Raw genomic sequence first — 18,770 nt, 5'->3', positions numbered from 1 at the left:
GCACCGACAGAAGTTACAGAGCGTGAGCAGAATATTATATATATATACACACACACACACATATATAAATACAGAGACATATATAAATAAAATATATGAAGGGGATAAATAGAATAAATAGGAATAAAAATAAAAATACAAGTGAACTGCACATTTAAAGTATTGAGGTCTATTGCACCGTTGACTATTAACAAAAGTATTGCAAAAAAGGTATCTCACAGTGAGGTGAAGAGGCACTACAGCTTAGTTGTTCCCCCCTCTTTTGTCCTCCTGTTTCCCCTCCCTCTCCCCTCCAGAGAGGCGTTAAACAGTCGGATGGCGTGTGGGACAAAGGAGTTTTTAAGTCTGTTGGTTCTTGTCTTTGGGAGAAGCAACCTGTCACTGAACAGACTCTTCTGGTTGTTTATGGCCGTGTGCAGAGGATGCCCAGCATTGTCCATAATGTCCAGCAGTTTTTTTAGTGTCCTTTTCTCTGCCACTGTCACCAGAGTGTTCAGCTTCATGCCGACCACAGAGCCAGCCTTCCTGATCAGTTTCTCCAGCCTGGATGAGTCCTTCTTTGCTGTGCTGCTCCCCCAGCACACCACAGCATAGAAAAGTACTCCAGCAACCACTGACTGCATTGCAGTCATTGCAGCATTGTAGAGGCGTGTTAACCAAGACAGCCCTACAGCATCCAGAGCCTTCTGGAACTCAGCGCGAATGTCATCAACCACAGGTGCCCTGCCACCAAGGAGTTGTTTAACTGCCTCAGTGACCTCACCCCCTGAGTTGTCCCCCTCGTCCTCAGACTCTGCTTCTTCCACAGAAGATGTGCCAGTGTGATTAAGTAGGTCCTCGAAATATTCCTTCCACTGCTCAACAATGTTCTCAGTCAAAGGCAGCAGTGCTCTGTGCAGATCTCTGCCAGTGTCACAAAATCTGTAATGAGAGATTGTGATACTGGCAGAGAGGAGGAGGCAGAGAGGAGAAGGACCCAAATGCAGACACTTGAGGCATGAGTGAGATGGAATTGGACCTTGCCTACCCCTGCCCCAGTTCAAAAGTTCCAGTTCCCCAGGTGAGGGTGGCTAGGGCCCAGCTGGTTCCTGCACCTGTACAAGTTCCTGAGCCCGATCCACTAGATCAGTTCCATCACCAACGTCCAGAACTACTGGTGTTTGCTTTTAGATTCTTAGTTCCAGGTGTCTTTCCACTTGTTGCCCATCCTCTCGTCATCCTGCATATTTAAACCCTCAGTTTATCCCTGTTCCTGGTCACCTCGTCATCTCCTCATGTGTGCGCCTTGTTTGCTCAATCATATAAGTTCTACATTCCAGTTTGAACTGTGCTTTTTGTTGTTTGTGTTTTGTCTGCATTATGGCTATTCAGCAAACAAGAGCTGTTATACAGGGAGTGCAGAATTATTAGGCAAGTTGTATTTTTGAGGAATAATTTTATTATTGAACAACAACCATGTTCTCAATGAACCCAAAAAACTCATTAATATCAAAGCTGAATGTTTTTGGAAGTAGTTTTTAGTTTTAGCTATTTTAGGGGGATATTTGTGTGTGCAGGTGACTATTACTGTGCATAATTGTTAGGCAACTCAACAAAAAACAAATATATACCCATTTCAATTATTTATTTTTACCAGTGAAACCAATATAACATCTCCACATTCACAAATATACATTTCTGACATTCAAAAACAAAACAAAAACAAATCAAAAGCCTGCCATCCATGGATTCTGTCAGTGTTTTGATCTGTTCACCATCAACATTGCGTGCAGCAGCAACCACAGCCTCCCAGACACTGTTCAGAGAGGTGTACTGTTTTCCCTCCTTGTAAATCTCACATTTGATGATGGACCACAGGTTCTCAATGGGGTTCAGATCAGGTGAACAAGGTGGCCATGTCATTAGTTTTTCTTCTTTTATACCCTTTCTTGCCAGCCACGCAGTGGAGTACTTGGACACGTGTGATGGAGCATTGTCCTGCATGAAAATCATGTTTTTCTTGAAGGATGCAGACTTCTTCCTGTACCACTGCTTGAAGAAGGTGTCTTCCAGAAACTGGCAGTAGGACTGGGAGTTGAGCTTGACTCCATCCTGAACCCGAAAAGGCCCCACAAGCTCATCTTTGATGATACCAGCCCAAACCAGTACTCCACCTCCACCTTGCTGGCGTCTGAGTCGGACTGGAGCTCTCTGCCCTTTACCAATCCAGCCACGGGCCCATCCATCTGGCCCATCAAGACTCACTCTCATTTCATCAGTCCATAAAACCTTAGAAAAATCAGTCTTGAGATATTTCTTGGCCCAGTCTTGACGTTTCAGCTTGTGTGTCTTGTTCAGTGGTGGTCGTCTTTCAGCCTTTCTTACCTTGGCCATGTCTCTGAGTATTGCACACCTTGTGCTTTTGGGCACTCCAGTGATGTTGCAGCTCTGAAATATGGCCAAACTGGTGGCAAGTGGCATCTTGGCAGCTGCACGCTTGACTTTTCTCAGTTCATGGGCAGTTATTTTGCGCCTTGGTTTTTCCACACGCTTCTTGCGACCCTGTTGACTATTTTGAATGAAACGCTTGATTGTTCGATGATCACGCTTCAGAAGCTTTGCAATTTTGCTGCATCCCTCTGCAAGATATCTCACTATTTTTGACTTTTCTGAGCCTGTCAAGTCCTTCTTTTGACCCATTTTGCCAAAGGAAAGGACGTTGCCTAATAATTATGCACACCTGATATAGGATGTTGATGTCATTAGACCACACCCCTTCTCATTACAGAGATGCACATCACCTAATATGCTTAATTGGTAGTAGGCTTTCGAGCCTATACAGCTTGGAGTAAGACAACATGCATGAAGAGGATGATGTGGACAAAATACTCATTTGCCTAATAATTCTGCACTCCCTGTATGTTTGCACTGAAGCACTGCAGCAATTTCCTAATGTTGTAAACCTGCTCAACATTTGGCAATAAAACCCTTTCTGATTCTGATTCTGAAGAGTCTGTGTAAGGGAGCCCTAACAACATTACACTCTACAGATATATGATATACTCACCTGTCAGAGATTTACAAGGCAAGAGGAGAGACCTGAGGCGGGGCGGTCCGAGTGTCAGGTGAACTAAACTTCAGGTAAGAAGTTATGACCTGCAGACTATCTGAGTCAGATATAAACCAAGTTTAGGTGGAGTTTATTTTCGTTGTGCTGACTTTTTACAGTCCGTTACAATAACTCGTACTGCATGCTAGCTAGCATGACAGAGTGTCTATACAGCTGGGTGGGTGTTATGATGTTACTGATAGTGAACTATATTTCATTTATAAGGTTAGTTAGTAGAGTTGCCAACCGTCCCATAAAAACGGAATGTCCCGTATTCAGAGAAAATATTACGCGTCTCATATTGAGCTGAAAAGGAACGCGATTTGTCCCGTACTTCAACTAGAATGGAAAAAGACACAAAGCTGGATTTATTCTGTCGTTACACTGCACAGCTGCCTCTTCTTCTCTCATTCTCTCTCCTCCCTATCCTTTTGCTACTTCAATCATGAAACTGATCAATGATCAGCTGATCGGCTTTTCTCTCTTGTTTATTTATCGCCCACTTTGCGCCAGAAAGAGAAAACCAGCAGATGTCACGCTAAACAACAGCAGCACGTTTAAGCTTGATCAGCTGTTGTTAGAATTTATTTAATATTAATTTCTAGTATCAGCTGATGTTTGCTGGAGCCACAGCTGTAAAGCTGCTGGTCATGATCGGTTTGGTTATCTGGTGAGAGGGAAACATGAAGATGAAACCAGGAGATGTCCTTACTGAATCATCAGAGCTGAACAGGTGATGGAGAAACAGGTTTACCTTTTAGGTGACATGAATGAGTTGAAGTTATGAACTGTTTCTGGGAGACAAATAACATCAGGATCCTTTTCCAAGTAGCTGACAGCTGGTAACTGTGCAGGGGCGGGTCTAGCAAAGTTTTGCCAGGGGGGCCAGGTAGGGCATTAACAGGGATAGGGGGGCACAAAGAAATACTTTTCTTTCTTTCGCAAATTAGCTCACATAGACATATTAGTTGTGCCACTTCTTAATGATGGTATCTTAGCTAACAACCCCAACTACCAGATTCAACTTGTAATTGGCTAAAAATAACTTAGCCTACTGGTGAGAGGGACGTTGTTAGCTCTCCACATTCCGACGTTTCAAAAGCTTCAGGAGCTGTCCGCTCAGCACAGCATCAGCACCACGGAAATACACGGATACATCCGTAGACTCGAGACAGAATTCACAATGCGTTTTTGGGACTTTCAGGTATATGGTCCAATGTTTTCTTTTCTGATCAAACCAGAAATCTTTAATGAGCAGCTAGATTTGTCTCCCAACTCTGGCTGAGTTAATGCCAGTTAATGCAACATTGAAGCAGCTGGAATCCATAGCTGCGCGTGTTCATGGAGCTTGGCTTTACATATCTGTGTGAGCAGATTTTCTCTCACATGAAGAGTGTCCTCAGGTAGCTGTCTGAATGCTGGACACTCACTCGGAGACGTGTGTCATGAATGCTGATTGGCCTGGAGCAGACCAGGAGAAGGTGATTGGACTAGACCAGTGATGCCAGTGTGGGAAAGTGATAAAGCTTAGATTTAGCCAGCAGCACCTGGGAGTGGACAGATGTGAGACCATAGATCTTCCTTGTTGAACTTATGCATAAGCTTTCACTACCAGTCAAAGGTTTGGACACACCTTGTCATTTAATGTTTTTTCTTTATTTTGACTATGTTCTACATTGTAGATACATACTGAAGACATCAAATATATGAAGCAAGATGTATATACATATGCCTCACCTCTGTCAGTGCGCCCCAGGGCGGCTGTGGCTACAATGTAGCTTGCCATCACCAGTGTGTGAATGGGTGGATGACTGAATGTGTAAAGCGCTTTGGGGTCCTGAGGGACTCGTAAAGCGCAATACAAATACTGGCCATTAACATTTACCATTTACCATATGCAGCTAAGAAAAAAAAAGTTTTCAATTTTAGATTCCTCAGAGTAACCACCCTTTGCTTTGTTGACAGCGCTGCAAACCCTTGGCCTTCTCTCAATGAGCTTCATGATGTAGTCACCTGAAATGGTTTTTACTTCACAGGTGTGCCTTGTCAGGGTTCGTTTATGGAAATTCGTGCCTTCTTAATGGGGTTGGGACCATCAGTTGTGTTGTGCAGAAGTCAGGTTGGTACACAGCTGACATTCCTATTTGACAACTGTTAGAATTCATATTATGGCAAGAACCAGTCAGTTAAGAGAAATGACAGTCCATCATTACTTTAATGAATTACTTTAGGTAATCTCTTTTTGGTAATCTCTGTCTTTCACTTTAGAACTAAAGGTCAGTCAGTTGGGAAAATAGCTAAAACTTTGAATCTGTCCCCAAATGCAGCCGCAAAAACCGTCAAGCGCTATGACAAAACTGGCTTACATGAGGACCGCCCCAGGAAAGGAAAACCAAGAGTTACCTCTGCTGCTGAGGATAAATTCACTGAGTCAACAGCCTCAGAAATCACAAGTTAACAGCACCTCAGATTAGACCCCAGATGAATGCCACACAGAGTTCCAGTAGCAGACACATCTCTACATCAACTGTTCAGAGGAGACTGCGTGAATCAAAATCAGAATACTTTATAAATCCCTAAGGAAATTATGTGGGTTACAACTGCTCTAAGACAGTAACAATAACCGGCTAAACAATTTAAACAATACAATATGTTACAGATTTTACAAATTTAAGTAAAAGCATATAGACATCACTCAATTATAAATATCAAGAACTAACAGAGGTCTTATAAATAAATTGAATATTACAGAGTAGAAAAGAGCGTGTGCAAAAAGGGTGTAACTATTGCAGTGTTTACTGTGCATTAGATGGAGGACTTGTATAGAGAGATGGCCATGAGCAGGATTAATTTCCTGTGTTGTTCAGTGGTGCTTTTTGGTAATCTCAGTCTTTCACTGAATGAGTTCCTGTGACTAGCCAACACATCATGAAGTGGGTGGTATTATCCAGCATTGTTTTGTCTTAGACAACATCCACCTCTCAGACACCACCTTAAGGGAATCCAGCTCCATCCTCACAACATTACTGGCCTTGCGGATCAGTTTATTTAGTCTGTTGGCATCTGCGACCCTCAACCTGCTGCCCCAGCATGGAACAGCACAGAGGATAGCACTGGCCACAAAAAACTCATAGAAAATCCTGAGCATTGTACGACAGATGTTGAAGGACCTCAGATGCCTCAGAAAATCGAGACGACTTCACACCTTTATGGTCGAATAACTGCTAAGAAACCACTAGTAAGAAAAAGAAACAAGCAAAGAGATTTGTTTGTACCAAGAAATGCAAGGAATGGGCATTAGACCAGTGGAAATCTGTGCTTTGGTTAGATGAATCCAAATTTGAGATCTTTGAGACCCTCTGCCTTGTGCCGTGTCTTTGCGAGACACAGAAAAGGTGAATGGATGGTCTCTACATGCACGGTTCCCACGGTGAAGCATCAAGGACAAGGTGTGATGATGTGTGGGTGCTTTGCTGGCGACACTGTTGGGGAATTATTCAAAACTGAAGGCACAATGAAATCAGCATGGCTTCCACAGCAACCTGCAGCAACATGCCATCCCATCCAGTTTGCGTTTAGTTGTACCATTTTTTATCTTTCAACAGGACAATGACCTCAAACATACCTCCAGGCTGTCTGAGGGCTATTTGACCAAGAAGGAGAGTGATGGAGTGCTCTGCCAGATGACCTGGAGTCCACTGTTGCCTAACTTAAAACCGTTCGAGATGGTTTGGGATGAGATGGATGACAGAGCAAAGTCAAAAGGGCCAACAAGCGCTCAGCATCTCTGGGAACTCCTTCAGTACTGTTGGAAAACCATTTCAGGTTTCATGAAGCTCATCAGGAGAATGCCAAAAGTGTGCAAAGCAATAATCAAAGCAAATTGTGGCTATTTTTAAGAATCTAAAATGTATAACTTGTTTTGAGTTATTTCACACTTTTTTGTTTGCTAAATAATTCCATATATGTTCATTCATAGTTTTGATGCCTTATTTACATTATTTACATTGTGAGAAACTACAATGTAAATAATCATGAAAACAAAGACAAACCATTAAATGAGAAGGTGTGCCCAAGCATTTGACTGTTGAATGAAATGAAAAGAAACACCGATAGTGATATATGACAGATAATAGCTCTCACAGAAAGAACATGAGTCACCTTCTTTGCATTGCTCCTTCAAACATGATTTCAGGAAGTACATCTCTCTCTTTAGTTTTTCATTCTGTTATAAAACAAACAAACAAAAATATATGTCCAGATATGTCCTGCAATGTTTCATGCCATTTTTCATGAAAACTCATTGTGGAATATTCCATCCATCCATCCATCTTCATCCGCTTTGTCCGGGGCCGGGTCGCGGGGGCAGCAGCCTAAGCAAAGAGGCCCAGACCTCCCTCTCCCCAGCCACCTCCTCCAGCTTATCCGGGGGAATACCAAGGCGTTCCCAGGTCAGCCGAGAGATATAATCTCTCCAGCGTGTCCTGGGTCTGCCCCGGGGCCTCCTCCCGGTGGGACATGCCTGGAACACCTCACCCAGGAGGCGCCCAGGGGGCATCCTTGTCAGATGCCCGAACCACCTCAGCTGGCTCCTTTCGATGTGGAGCAGCAGCTGCTCTACTCTGAGCCCCTCCCGGATGGCCGAACTTCTCACCCTATCTCTAAGGGAGAGGCCAGCCACCCTTCGGAGGAAGCTCATTTCTGCCGCTTGTATCCGCGATCTCGTTCTTTCGGTCACTACCCACAGCTCATGGCCATAGGTGAGGGTAGGGACGTAGATCGACCGGTAAATTGAGAGCTTCGCTTTTACACTCAGCTCCCTCTTCACCACGACGGACCGGTGCAGCGTCTGCATTACTGCAGCTGCAGCCCCAATCCGTCTGTCAATCTCCGGCTCCCTTCTCCCATCACTCGCGAACAAGACCCCGAGATACTTGAACTCCTCCACTTGGGGCAGGAACTCATCCCCGACCCGGAGTGGGCACTCCACCCTTTTCCGGCTGAGAACCATGGCCTCAGATTTGGAGGTGCTGATCCTCATTCCCGCTGCTTCACACTCGGCTGCGAACCGTTCCAGTGCGAGCTGGAGGCCCTCACCCGATGAAGCCAACAGAACCACATCATCTGCAAAAATCAGAGATGAGATTCTGAGGCCACCAAAGCGAAAGCCCTCCACCACTTGGCTGCGCCTAGAAATCCTGTCCATAAAAATTATGAACAGAACCGGAGACAAAGGGCAGCCCTGGCGGAGCCCATCACCCACCAGGAACGAGTCCGACTTATTGCCGGCAATGCAAACCAAGCTCTTGCAACGGTTGTATAGGGATCGAATGGCCCGTAGCAATGGGCCAGACACCCCATATTCCCGCAACACCTCCCACAGCACACCCCGAGGGACACGGTCGAATGCCTTCTCCAAGTCCACAAAACACATGTAGACTGGTTGGGCAAACTCCCATGCACCCTCAAGTATCCTGGAGAGGATAAAGAGCTGGTCCAGTGTTCCGCGACCAGGACGAAAACCGCATTGTTCCTCCTGTATCTGAGGTTCGACTAACGGACGAACTCTCCTTTCCAGCACCCTGGCATAGACTTTCCCAGGGAGGCTGAGGAGTGTGATCCCCCTGTAGTTGGAACACACCCTCCGGTCCCCTTTCTTAAAGATGGGGACCACCACCCCGGTCTGCCAGTCCACAGGTACTGCCCCTGATCTCCACGCAACATTGCAGAGGCGTGTCAACCAGGACAGCCCTACAACGTCCAGAGCCTTCAGGAACTCGGGGCGGACCTCATCAACACCAGGGGCTCTGCCACTGAGGAGTTGTTTAACTGCCTCAGTGACCTCGCCCCCGGAAATTGGCGGGTCATTCCCCTCATCCCCAGACTCTGCTTCCTCCTTGGAAGACGTGTCAGTGGGATTAAGGAGGTCCTCGAAGTATTCCTTCCACCGCCTGACAATTTTCTCAGTCGACGTCAGCAGCGCTCCGCCAGCACTATACACAGTGCAGGTAGAGCACCGCTTTCCCCTCCTGAGACGTCTGACGGTTTGCCAGAATCTCTTCGAGGCAGTCTGAAAGTCTTTTTCCATGGCCTCTCCGAACTCCTCCCACACCCGAGTTTTTGCTTCAGCCACTGCCCGAGCCGCATTCCGCTTGGCCTGTCGATACCTGTCGGCTGCCTCCGGAGTCCCACAGGCTAACCAAGCCCAATAGGACTCCTTCTTCAGCCTGGTGGCTCCCTTCACCTCTGGTGTCCACCATTTGGTTCGGGGATTACCACCACGGCAGGCACCAACCACCTTGCGGCCGCAGCTCAATGCAGCAGCTTCGGCAATGGAGACGCTGAACATGGTCCATTCGGACTCAATGTCCCCAGTCTCCCTCGGAATGCTGTTGAAGCTCTGCCGGAGGTGTGCGTTGAAGATCTCGAGGACTGGGGCCTCTGCTAGACGTTCCCAGCACACCCTCACTACGCGTTTAGGTGCACCAGGTCTGTCCAGCGTCCTCCCCCGCCACCTGATCCAACTCACCACCAGGTGGTGATCAGTTGACAGCTCAGCCCCTCTCTTTACCCGAGTGTCCAGAACATATGGTCGCAGGTCTGCTGATACGATTACAAAATCGATCATCGACCTACGGCCTAGAGCGTCCTGGTGCCACGTGCACTTATGGACACTCTTATGTTCGAACAGGGTATTCGTTATGGCCAAACTGTGATTAGCACAGAAGTCCAATAACAGAGCACCGCTCGGGTTCAGATCAGGGAGGCCGTTCCTCCCAATCACGCCCCTCCAGGTCTCGCTGTCGTTACCCACGTGAGCATTGAAGTCTCCCAGCAGGACAACAGAGTCTCCAGGTGGAGCACCCTCCAGCACCCCCCCCCCCCCAGGGACTCTAAGAAGGCTGGGTACTCTGAACTGCCACTCGGCGCATAAGCGCAGATGACAGTCAGGACCCGTTCCCCGACCCTAAGGCGCAGGGAACAAACTCTCTCGTCCACCGGGAAAAACCCCAATGTACCGGCAGCAAGCCGAGGGGATATTAGGATACCCACCCCAGCCCGCCGCCTCCCACCAGGGGCAACTCCAGACTGAGACAGAGTCCAGCCCCTCTCCAGGAGACTGGTTCCAGAGCCCAAGCCATGTGTAGAGGTGAGCCCGACTATATCTAGCCGGTACCTCTCAACCTCACGCACTAACTCAGGCTCCTTCCCCACCAGAGAGGTGACATTCCATGTCCCTATTGCCAGTCTTGGCAGCCGGGGGTCAGTCCGCCAGGGCCTCCGCTCCTGGCCGCCACCCGGCACACAATGCACCCGACCCCTATGGCGCCTCCTGCGGGTGGTGGGCCTGCGGGACCATTGTGGAATATTATGAAGTGAAATCCTAAAAGGTTGATTCTGTTTATCTGGACGTAGCAGTTTCAGTGGCAGAAATGATTCATCAATCATCCAAGTGACTTCTTCAGTCTCAGCTGACTCCAGGTTTCTCCAACCTTATAAACAGTACCTTTGCACAATGACTGAAACTAGCACCACTGACTAACAATGGGCTCTAGATGTCAGTTTCTTGATCATTTATATGTAAACTGTCATAATCAAAACCACTTATCAATGTCCATGATTACCATTCACAGAGAGTTGGGGAATGGCTGCAATCACAGCATTGTAAGAAGAGTTGTTCTTTCGGGGGATCAACATTGGAATTTCCATACCTGGATGATTGAACATGCATCAAGAAATATGAAGTGGAATATTTACCTCAACACTGACCAAGTGCAGCCTATGATCCAGCTTTCTTGATATATCCTCCAGATTTTGCAGGCTGTCATTTCTCTATAGTTTGTCATTGGGGCAAAAAAGTAAAAATAACAGTAAATGAATAAAAGTTTAAAATCCCAGTATGTCATGTTTAATTATGCCATGTCATGTTTAATTATGCCAATTTTGGCTCGCACAGTGGTTACGTCTATCCTATTCTCCAGCATTGACAGTTTTTCAGTCTGTTATAAAAAAAAAGAAAAAAAAAATCCAAGCATGTAATTTCATGTTTCATTGTGTTATTTGTTTGTGAAAACTCATAGAGTAAGTGCAATCTTTACCTGAGCTTTGACGGTTTTCTGCATATGATCGAGCTCTCTTGATATATGCTCCAGATGTTGCAGGTTATCATTTCTCTGTAGGTTGTCATTGGGGCAAAAAAGTGAAAATTAAAGTAAATAAATCAAAGTTTAAAATCCCAGTATGTCATGTCATGTTTCATCATGTCCTTTTTGGCTCGTACAATGGCAACGTTCAGTGTACGTGCTAGCTCGTCCATCCTATTTTCCAGCCTCGACAGGTTGTCAGTCTTTTATAAAAAAAAGAATTTTTTTTTAGTATGTTATGTAATGTTTCATTGTGTCATTTTTTGTGAAAACTCATTGGACTGAGTGCAATCTTTACCTGAGCTTTGACCGTTTTCTGCATGTGATCCAGCTTCCTTGAGATATTCTCCAGATGTTGCAGGCTATCATTTTGCTGTAGTTTGTCATTAGGGCAAAAAAGTAAACATAAAAGTAAATAAATCAAAGTTTAAAATCCCAGTATATCATGTCATGTTTCATTATGTCATTTTTGGCTCTTACAATGGCCACGTTCAGTGTATGTGCCAGCTTGTCCATCCTATTCTCCAGCCTCGACAGTTTGTCTGTCTGTTATAAAAAAAATTTTTTTAAAAATCCTAGTATGTTATGTCATGTTTCAGTGTGTCATTTTTTGGTGAAAACTCATTGGACTGAGTGCAATCTTTACCTGAGCTATGAACATTTTCTGCATGCGATCCAGCTTCCTTGAGATATTGTCCAGATGTTGCAGGCTATCATTTTGCTGTAGTTTGTCATTGGGCCAAAAAAAGTAACAATAAAAGTAAATAAATCAAAGTTTAAAATCCCAGTATGTCATGTCATGTTTCATTATGTCATTTTGGCTCTTACAATGGCCACGTTCAGTGTATGTGCCAGCTTGTCCATCCTATTCTCCAGCCTCAACAGGTTGTCAGTCTGTTATGAAAAAAAGAAAAAAAAAATCCCAGTATGTCATGTCATGTTTCATTGTGTCATTGTTTTGTGAAAACTCACTAAGTGCAATCTTTACCTGAGTGTTGATCGTTTTCTGCATGCGATCCAGCTCCCTTGATATATCCTCCAGATGTTGCAGGCTATCATTTCTCTATAGTTTGCCATTGGGCCAAAGAAGTAAAAATATAAGTAATAAATCAAAATTAAAAATCCCAGTATGCCATGTCATGTTTCATTATGTGATTTTTTGCTCATACAGTGGCCACATTCAGCTTACGAGCCAGCTCCTCCATCCTATTCTCCAGGCTCAACAGTCTGTCAGTCTGTTATAAAAAACAAAAAAAATCCTAGTACGTCATGTCATGGTTCACTGTGTCAATGTTTTGTGAAACTCATGCTTTAAGTGCATCACTTTACCTGAGCTCTGACCTCATCCAGCACCCGAGCCATCTCCCCCACCCTTATCTCTAGCTTCTGTAGTCTATCATTTACATCTCGAGGAGCTCTTCGATGCTCCAGTACCACAGCTCTCTGCATCTGATCCCTCTGAATGTCCTGAGGATGATGGCTGGTGTCAGTCAGAGAATCTTTGGTTCCTAAAATATAAATCCTGGTAAACTGGGTGGGAATGACAGGATCTTATAGTTGGGAGTTAGTAAAAATCTGGTTTATCAGTGAATAATCAGATATGATTTTCTGTTCATGAGGAGTCCACTGATAGAAATAGTGCAAGAGTATTCAAAATACAATAAATGATCAGAGGCAATAATGAGGAGAAATAATGAGGTTAAGAAAAAATACATAGTTTGGGTAAAAATGAAGTCAGCTACGTACACATTATGCCTATAGGAGCTGCTCATTCAAGTAAACCTGCTCCACAGTGTTTGTGCTGATGTTAAGGCCTGAGTAGGTTTGCTCTTTACAACGACCCATTCATTGCCAAATTTTTGTAAATGTAGACTGCATGACTAGGTGCATGATTTATACACCTGTGTGTGAAATCATATGGAATTGAAAACACCTGAATTAAAAGATAATGAGATATGGCCCAGTGCATATACTGTATATGTACCAGCTATGTGTAGAGGTAATAATTTATTCATCCAGTACTGTGCAAAAGTCTTGAGCAACCACATATTTCTCTATAATTTTTTAAAGAAAATGGAACCGGCAATTTTTGGGGTGACATTGTGCAAACATTCATAAAAATATATAATAATGGATTAGATTTATATAGCGCTTTTCAAGGCACCCCAAGCGCTTTACAATGCCACTATTCATTCACTCTCACGTTCACACACTGGTGGAGGCAAGCTACGGTTGACTACTGTGTTTTAAATGCACTTTAGAACAACACACAATAACACTACACATCCCACATAGCAAAATGGGTATGCCCCAGATCTGGCCCACACAATGTGCTTACACATGGCCCACATACTGCAAAGAATGACGGCCCGTTGGTGGCCCAGATCTGGTTTGCCAGAGGTGGCTTACACATGGGCCAGCACAAGGCCAGTTGCAGACACACTGGTGGTTGTGTGCTGGACCATGTGTGGATTAGCTCTGGCCAACCTGATCTGGGCCACCAAAGGGCTGTCATTCTTTGCAGTATGTCGGCCATGTGTAAGTTGTGTGCAGCCACGGGTCAGTTGCAGACACACTGCTGGCCCTGTGCTGGCCTAGAACAGTTTCAGCTCTGGACCCAGATGTCAGCCTAATGTGAACCTTAATCAAGCCATGTAATAACAACATGTGCCGGAACATAACAGTGCAAAAGTAACAAGATGAAACTCTGTTCAGGCAGTTAATGTACTGATTCTTATATAGCGCTTTTCTATTCTTCCGGATTACTTAAAGTGCTCTATACAACATGCCACATTTACCTATTTTCTCAAAACTGAGTGCTTCGTAACTACATTCACTCTCTTTCCATGCAGACTGGTGGACTCAGGAATCGAATCACTAACCTTCCGATCAGTAGGTGACCGGCTCTACCACCTGAGCTAGAACCACCCAGTGGTAAACATGAGTAAACCCTCACTAGTTTTTGGATAAAGTGTACACTCACAAACCTGTCAAACCTGTATTTGAAATGTTGGCTACCGTAGCAGTATAGTATTGCAACGTGGCATTTGGGTCTTCTAACTAAAATAGGAAAAATAGGAACATAAATAGTGCCATCATTGCCAGGCCTGGCCCACATCTGGTTGACATACATCCTGAAACGACACCAGTCAGTCAGAAGTGTCAGCTTGATGCCAGATCTGTGGAAGACCTGTTTTCTATGAGCCTGGGCCTCATACACCAAACCATAATCGAGCTAAATATGGCATGCCATCACATAAACAGTGCCATCTACGCCAGGCCTGGACCATATCTGGATGACATCCCACTTACCATGCCAGAAGTCCGCCAGCAGTGCCAGCTCGACACCAGATTCGGACCAGACCTGTCTGCTATGTGGGATGAGCGGGAGGAGGGAGGTATGGGGTCTTCACACACCCCTGTTCTCTATTAGGCATCAGGCGGAGGGGCTGGGATGCGGGGCCTCCCTGCTGCTGTGGAGCCGGGGGCGGTCTGCTTGCCTCCACCCAGGGAGACAGGGTAACATCTCCTGGGTCTAGGTGCAGTTTCCCCCTCTGGGGGCGAGGGTACCTGGACCTGGGGTATAGAGTATGTTTGGGGAGTATGATTGTGTGTACAATGTCCATTTGTGTCTGTCTTTACGTTGGGTGATTGCTGAGTATTTGTGTATATGTGCATGAGGGTGGGAATACACGTTTGTGTCTCTGTGTGCCTGTTTGTCTGTGTCTATATGTCAGGTCGGGTGTTAGACTCCACCTCTCTGGGAACATCTCAGGCCCTCCAAAGTATGGAGGCCTATCTCTCCTCACCACACTCCCTACCAGTGGCTGATGCCCTCAGGCGTCGGTGCGTTGGTGGTTCTTGGTGTCTGGTGCTGGGCGCTCAGGTATGTACTGGCTTACTCTTGGTGGCTGCTTGGCAGGGTCTGGCGCCCGTGGCTTGGTTGGGCCTCTTCCGGGGTGTGGGGGGCCCTCAGGCCTCTGGGCCTGCGGCTCAGTTCACTCTGGCACAGCTGGCTGTCGGCGGAGCCTACTGGCACACCACTGTAGCCCACTCTGGCTTCTGCTCCATGGCTGCTGGGTGTTCCTTCATCTAGGGCTCTCCTCAGCTCTTCCCAGGAGGGTGGCATGGATGCCCCTCTGGTGGTCCTTCTTGGGCTCTCGCAATCTGGGGCCTGTGAATGTCTGGGGCCTGGATCTCCTCCATGCCTGCTTCATGCCCTGTCCCCAGGGAGCCATAGCCCTGTCCACACCCTCTAGCAGATCGTTACATGGAGAAACCTTTTGTATACAGCCGTGCTCATCCACACAGGTGTGCACAACGGTGTTCACTCTTCAGAGACACAAACTACACCTTTCTTGGCTGCTACCTCAAAGCACATTGGGTGCTGTCGGTCCTGCGTGCTGCACAACTTTCAATATTTAGTATTTACTGTTATTTACACTTAGCTAGATTAATGTGATGGTGTTGTGTTTATTATGTTGCTCTTTTTTTTGCTTGTTTTCTCTTTTTTTCCTCTAAAATAAAATAAAATACATAACAACAAAAACAAAGGTCGACTAAATGGTTTAATACGGCAAGGCCTTTTCTAAAATCTTAGCAATAAATGGCAATTTTGAGATTGGTCTGTAACTGCTAAGAAGAGAAGGGTCTAACTTGGTTTTTTATTTTTTTAAAGGGGGTGGATATCACATTTTTAAAATAATAACTTTACCAGACACCAGTGAACTGTTGATTAGGCGAGGAGAATAAAGATGCAGGTAAAATGTCAAGTCAACAGGAGGACGCTTTCATTGAGGTAAGATAAACGTGTGAAAAAGTTTCTAAAATAACAGGCTGAGCTGGAGTAGGAACTGACAATGAAGATACTGATGGGAATTTTTTTTTCTTACATTACTGATTTTTTTCTAGCAAGAAAGAGAGAAAATCTTTACTTCCCCTATGAAGAAAGGGGGCTGCAGGTGCAAGAGGAGTAATAATACCACTAATGGAGTCAAACAACACCTTTGGATTACCTCTGATCTTTGCAGGTGTGAAAAAATAGGCAGCCATCGCATCTCTTATTGCATTGTTAAAAGCTATCTAAAATGGAACGACAGGTATTATTAAAAAGATTAGTTATAAGGGGATAGATATAAATTAAAAGTATCAAAGAATTTCTCACATGTGGAGAAATTTAAGATACGAGAGCCAACCTTCCTTCAAACAGGAGACAGCGATGTGTGAAAAGACAACAGCCAGATAGGATAAGATAAGTTAGGATAAGATAAATCTTTATTAGTCCCACACTTGGGAAATTTGTTGTGTTATTGCAGAAATTGGACAGTGGCTCTCGCACCATTCGTGCTGTCTTCTCTGCATCTTTCCCCTTTTCCTCTGGTAGAGTCGGACTCATCCAGAGGAAATATTCCTGTTTACCCTCAATTTTCTCAAGATGTTTGTCCACTTTAGAGCAGCAAAAAATAAGACAAACAATGGAATAGGATAAGCCTTAAAATAAAATTCAGCCTTAAACATTAAACATTGTTGATTTTAAGTTGAGGATATAATTCTGTATGAAACATTAATTAATGACCTCTCTCTTTTGCGTCACAATAATAACAGTAACAATAGTAACAGTAAAACCAAACAATTAGTGACTTCTGTGACCCAAACGCCTTTTGTCTTAGCTTACCTTTTTTGCAATTTACACTAGACTGTCCGTAGATAAAGAGTACACAGAGCAAATGTATCTTCAGCAGCACAAATGCTCCTTGTTTGTGCTCCATTGTCGTGAAGCAAGAGGGGGGGAAAAGCTGTGATCAAAATCCAAGTGTGAGAGATACACATATCGACGGGGCCGGGTTATGTTAAAAAGTATAAATGGTTATACTTTGTTCATTGGTTCAAAGGTACCCCACACTTCTTTTTTGGTTGCTTGTTTGTTCTGGTATATTTTTCATTTGAACTGTTATTCTGCCAGAGTACTCATATTAACCAGATGGCATTGAACGCCCCATTGGTGTGTTAGGAAAACTCTTTTGTACATATGTTCCTTGAAGGGGTTTTGGAGTGGTTCTTTTTCCACCGCAGCAAAGGGCTAGGAGTCGGAGAGGAGCTGCTGTATGTTTTTGTTATGATCGGATTGTGAAATAAAGCATATACAGTGAGAAAGCAACTCCAGGAGTCATCCCTGCCTTAAAGCTGCAACATATCATGGCGAGCCAGCCAGGAGGAAGGTTTGAAGAACTTCCCGCACGAGAGTGAAGCAGAAGCCTGGTTAGCGCCATTAGCGGCTAACGTTAGCGCTACCGCACGGCTGAAGAAAAAACTTTCTCCAAGCACGGACCTGAAATCTGACGGACTAAAGACAAGCTTGTGAGTACCCACAATGGAGATAGAAGCCCGACGAGATAAGATCACCGCCACACTCTGCCAGCTAAGTCGTGATCAGCTCATAGAAGTGGGTTATAAGGTGAAAGGCTTTGCTACACCGCTAAATGAGCCTACAAAAGACACTTCCAGACGCCAACTGATGAAAGTTATAGAACATAAACTGGACGAGGTGGAAAACAGTTATACACCAGACGATGCTGTACAGTTTGTGAAAGAACTTTTATCGTTTTTGGGCGAATATAAAGCTAAAGACAATACGGCCGAGAGTGATTTTTCCCGCCCTTCAGACGCAAGAGACAAGTATGACGAGCTGCAGGAAGAAATTAGAGCGATAGGGCAGAAACTCAAGATGGCGGACGCTGCCCCGAACCTGCTGTCTTCTAAAGTACCAGAGGTGACAATTCGCAGGGAGTTTCGCATCTGTGGCCAAATAGGTGAGGGAGGGCAGCGCGATCGGCTGTCCTATACCAACCTGCTGCATCAGATGGAAAATGGACTCCGCAAAGGCCACAGTGAGTCAGAAGTTATTGAAGCAGTGATAAGAGCCATCAATCCAGGTCTCAAACTGCGTGATATGCTTGAAATAAAGACTGATTTGACACTCACACAGTTAAAGACAATATTAAAAGGACATTACCGAGAAGATGACACATCTGATTTGTACCAAAAACTGATAAATATTTCCCAAGATCCAAAAGAGTCAGCTCAAGACTTTTTATTCAGAGCCATTGAGCTTAAAGATCGCCTCCTGTACGCATCCAAGGACAAAGAAGCAGAACACTACAGTCGGGACCTGGTAAAAAGGAAGTTTTTGAGATCAGTGGGTACTGGGCTGCAAAATGACAACATAAAGTTCCAGATTAAAGCCCTTCTTGACAACCCAGATGTGACTGATGAAATGCTGATTGAGAAACTAAATGAAGCTGCCAATCTCGAGACAGAAAGACTGAACAAGTTAAAGAGGAACAATACAAAACCACCAAGAATCAATGAGCTACATACTAGGGATGAACCACGCAGCAGCTCACAGATCCCCGCCACCAAGGAAGACAAGAAAAATCATCCTCCACCCGAAATGCACGACCTGGTGAAAGAGCTGAGGAACGAGGTTGCAGAGGTGAGGCAGATGGTTCTTGCTTCCCTGAACGCTGGCAAGTCGCAGA

At 45.0% G+C, this 18,770-nt stretch overlaps 1 protein-coding gene across 1 annotated transcript; it reads right to left on the bottom strand.

The window, feature by feature from the left end:
• Nucleotides 1-10,876: 10,876 nt before the first annotated feature.
• Nucleotides 10,877-17,039, bottom strand: LOC146704500 (uncharacterized). Its single transcript, XM_085461678.1, has 11 exons — nucleotides 16,907-17,039; nucleotides 12,562-12,740; nucleotides 12,402-12,467; nucleotides 12,221-12,295; nucleotides 12,061-12,126; nucleotides 11,879-11,953; nucleotides 11,713-11,778; nucleotides 11,531-11,605; nucleotides 11,370-11,435; nucleotides 11,188-11,262; nucleotides 10,877-11,088 (listed from the first exon to the last, which is right to left on the bottom strand). The coding sequence occupies exons 1-11, from the start codon at nucleotides 16,998-17,000 to the stop codon at nucleotides 11,002-11,004; spliced, it is 924 nt and encodes a 307-aa protein (XP_085317804.1). The 5' UTR covers nucleotides 17,001-17,039; the 3' UTR covers nucleotides 10,877-11,001.
• Nucleotides 17,040-18,770: the final 1,731 nt, after the last annotated feature.

The sequence above is a fragment of the Copadichromis virginalis genome, linkage group LG7, assembly GCF_057382275.1.
Source record: "Copadichromis virginalis isolate Kocher_CV1m ecotype Utaka linkage group LG7, C_Virginalis_male_GT1.1, whole genome shotgun sequence".
NCBI classification, from domain to species: domain Eukaryota; kingdom Metazoa; phylum Chordata; class Actinopteri; order Cichliformes; family Cichlidae; genus Copadichromis; species Copadichromis virginalis.
This window is presented reverse-complemented; position numbering and strand designations above follow the sequence as displayed.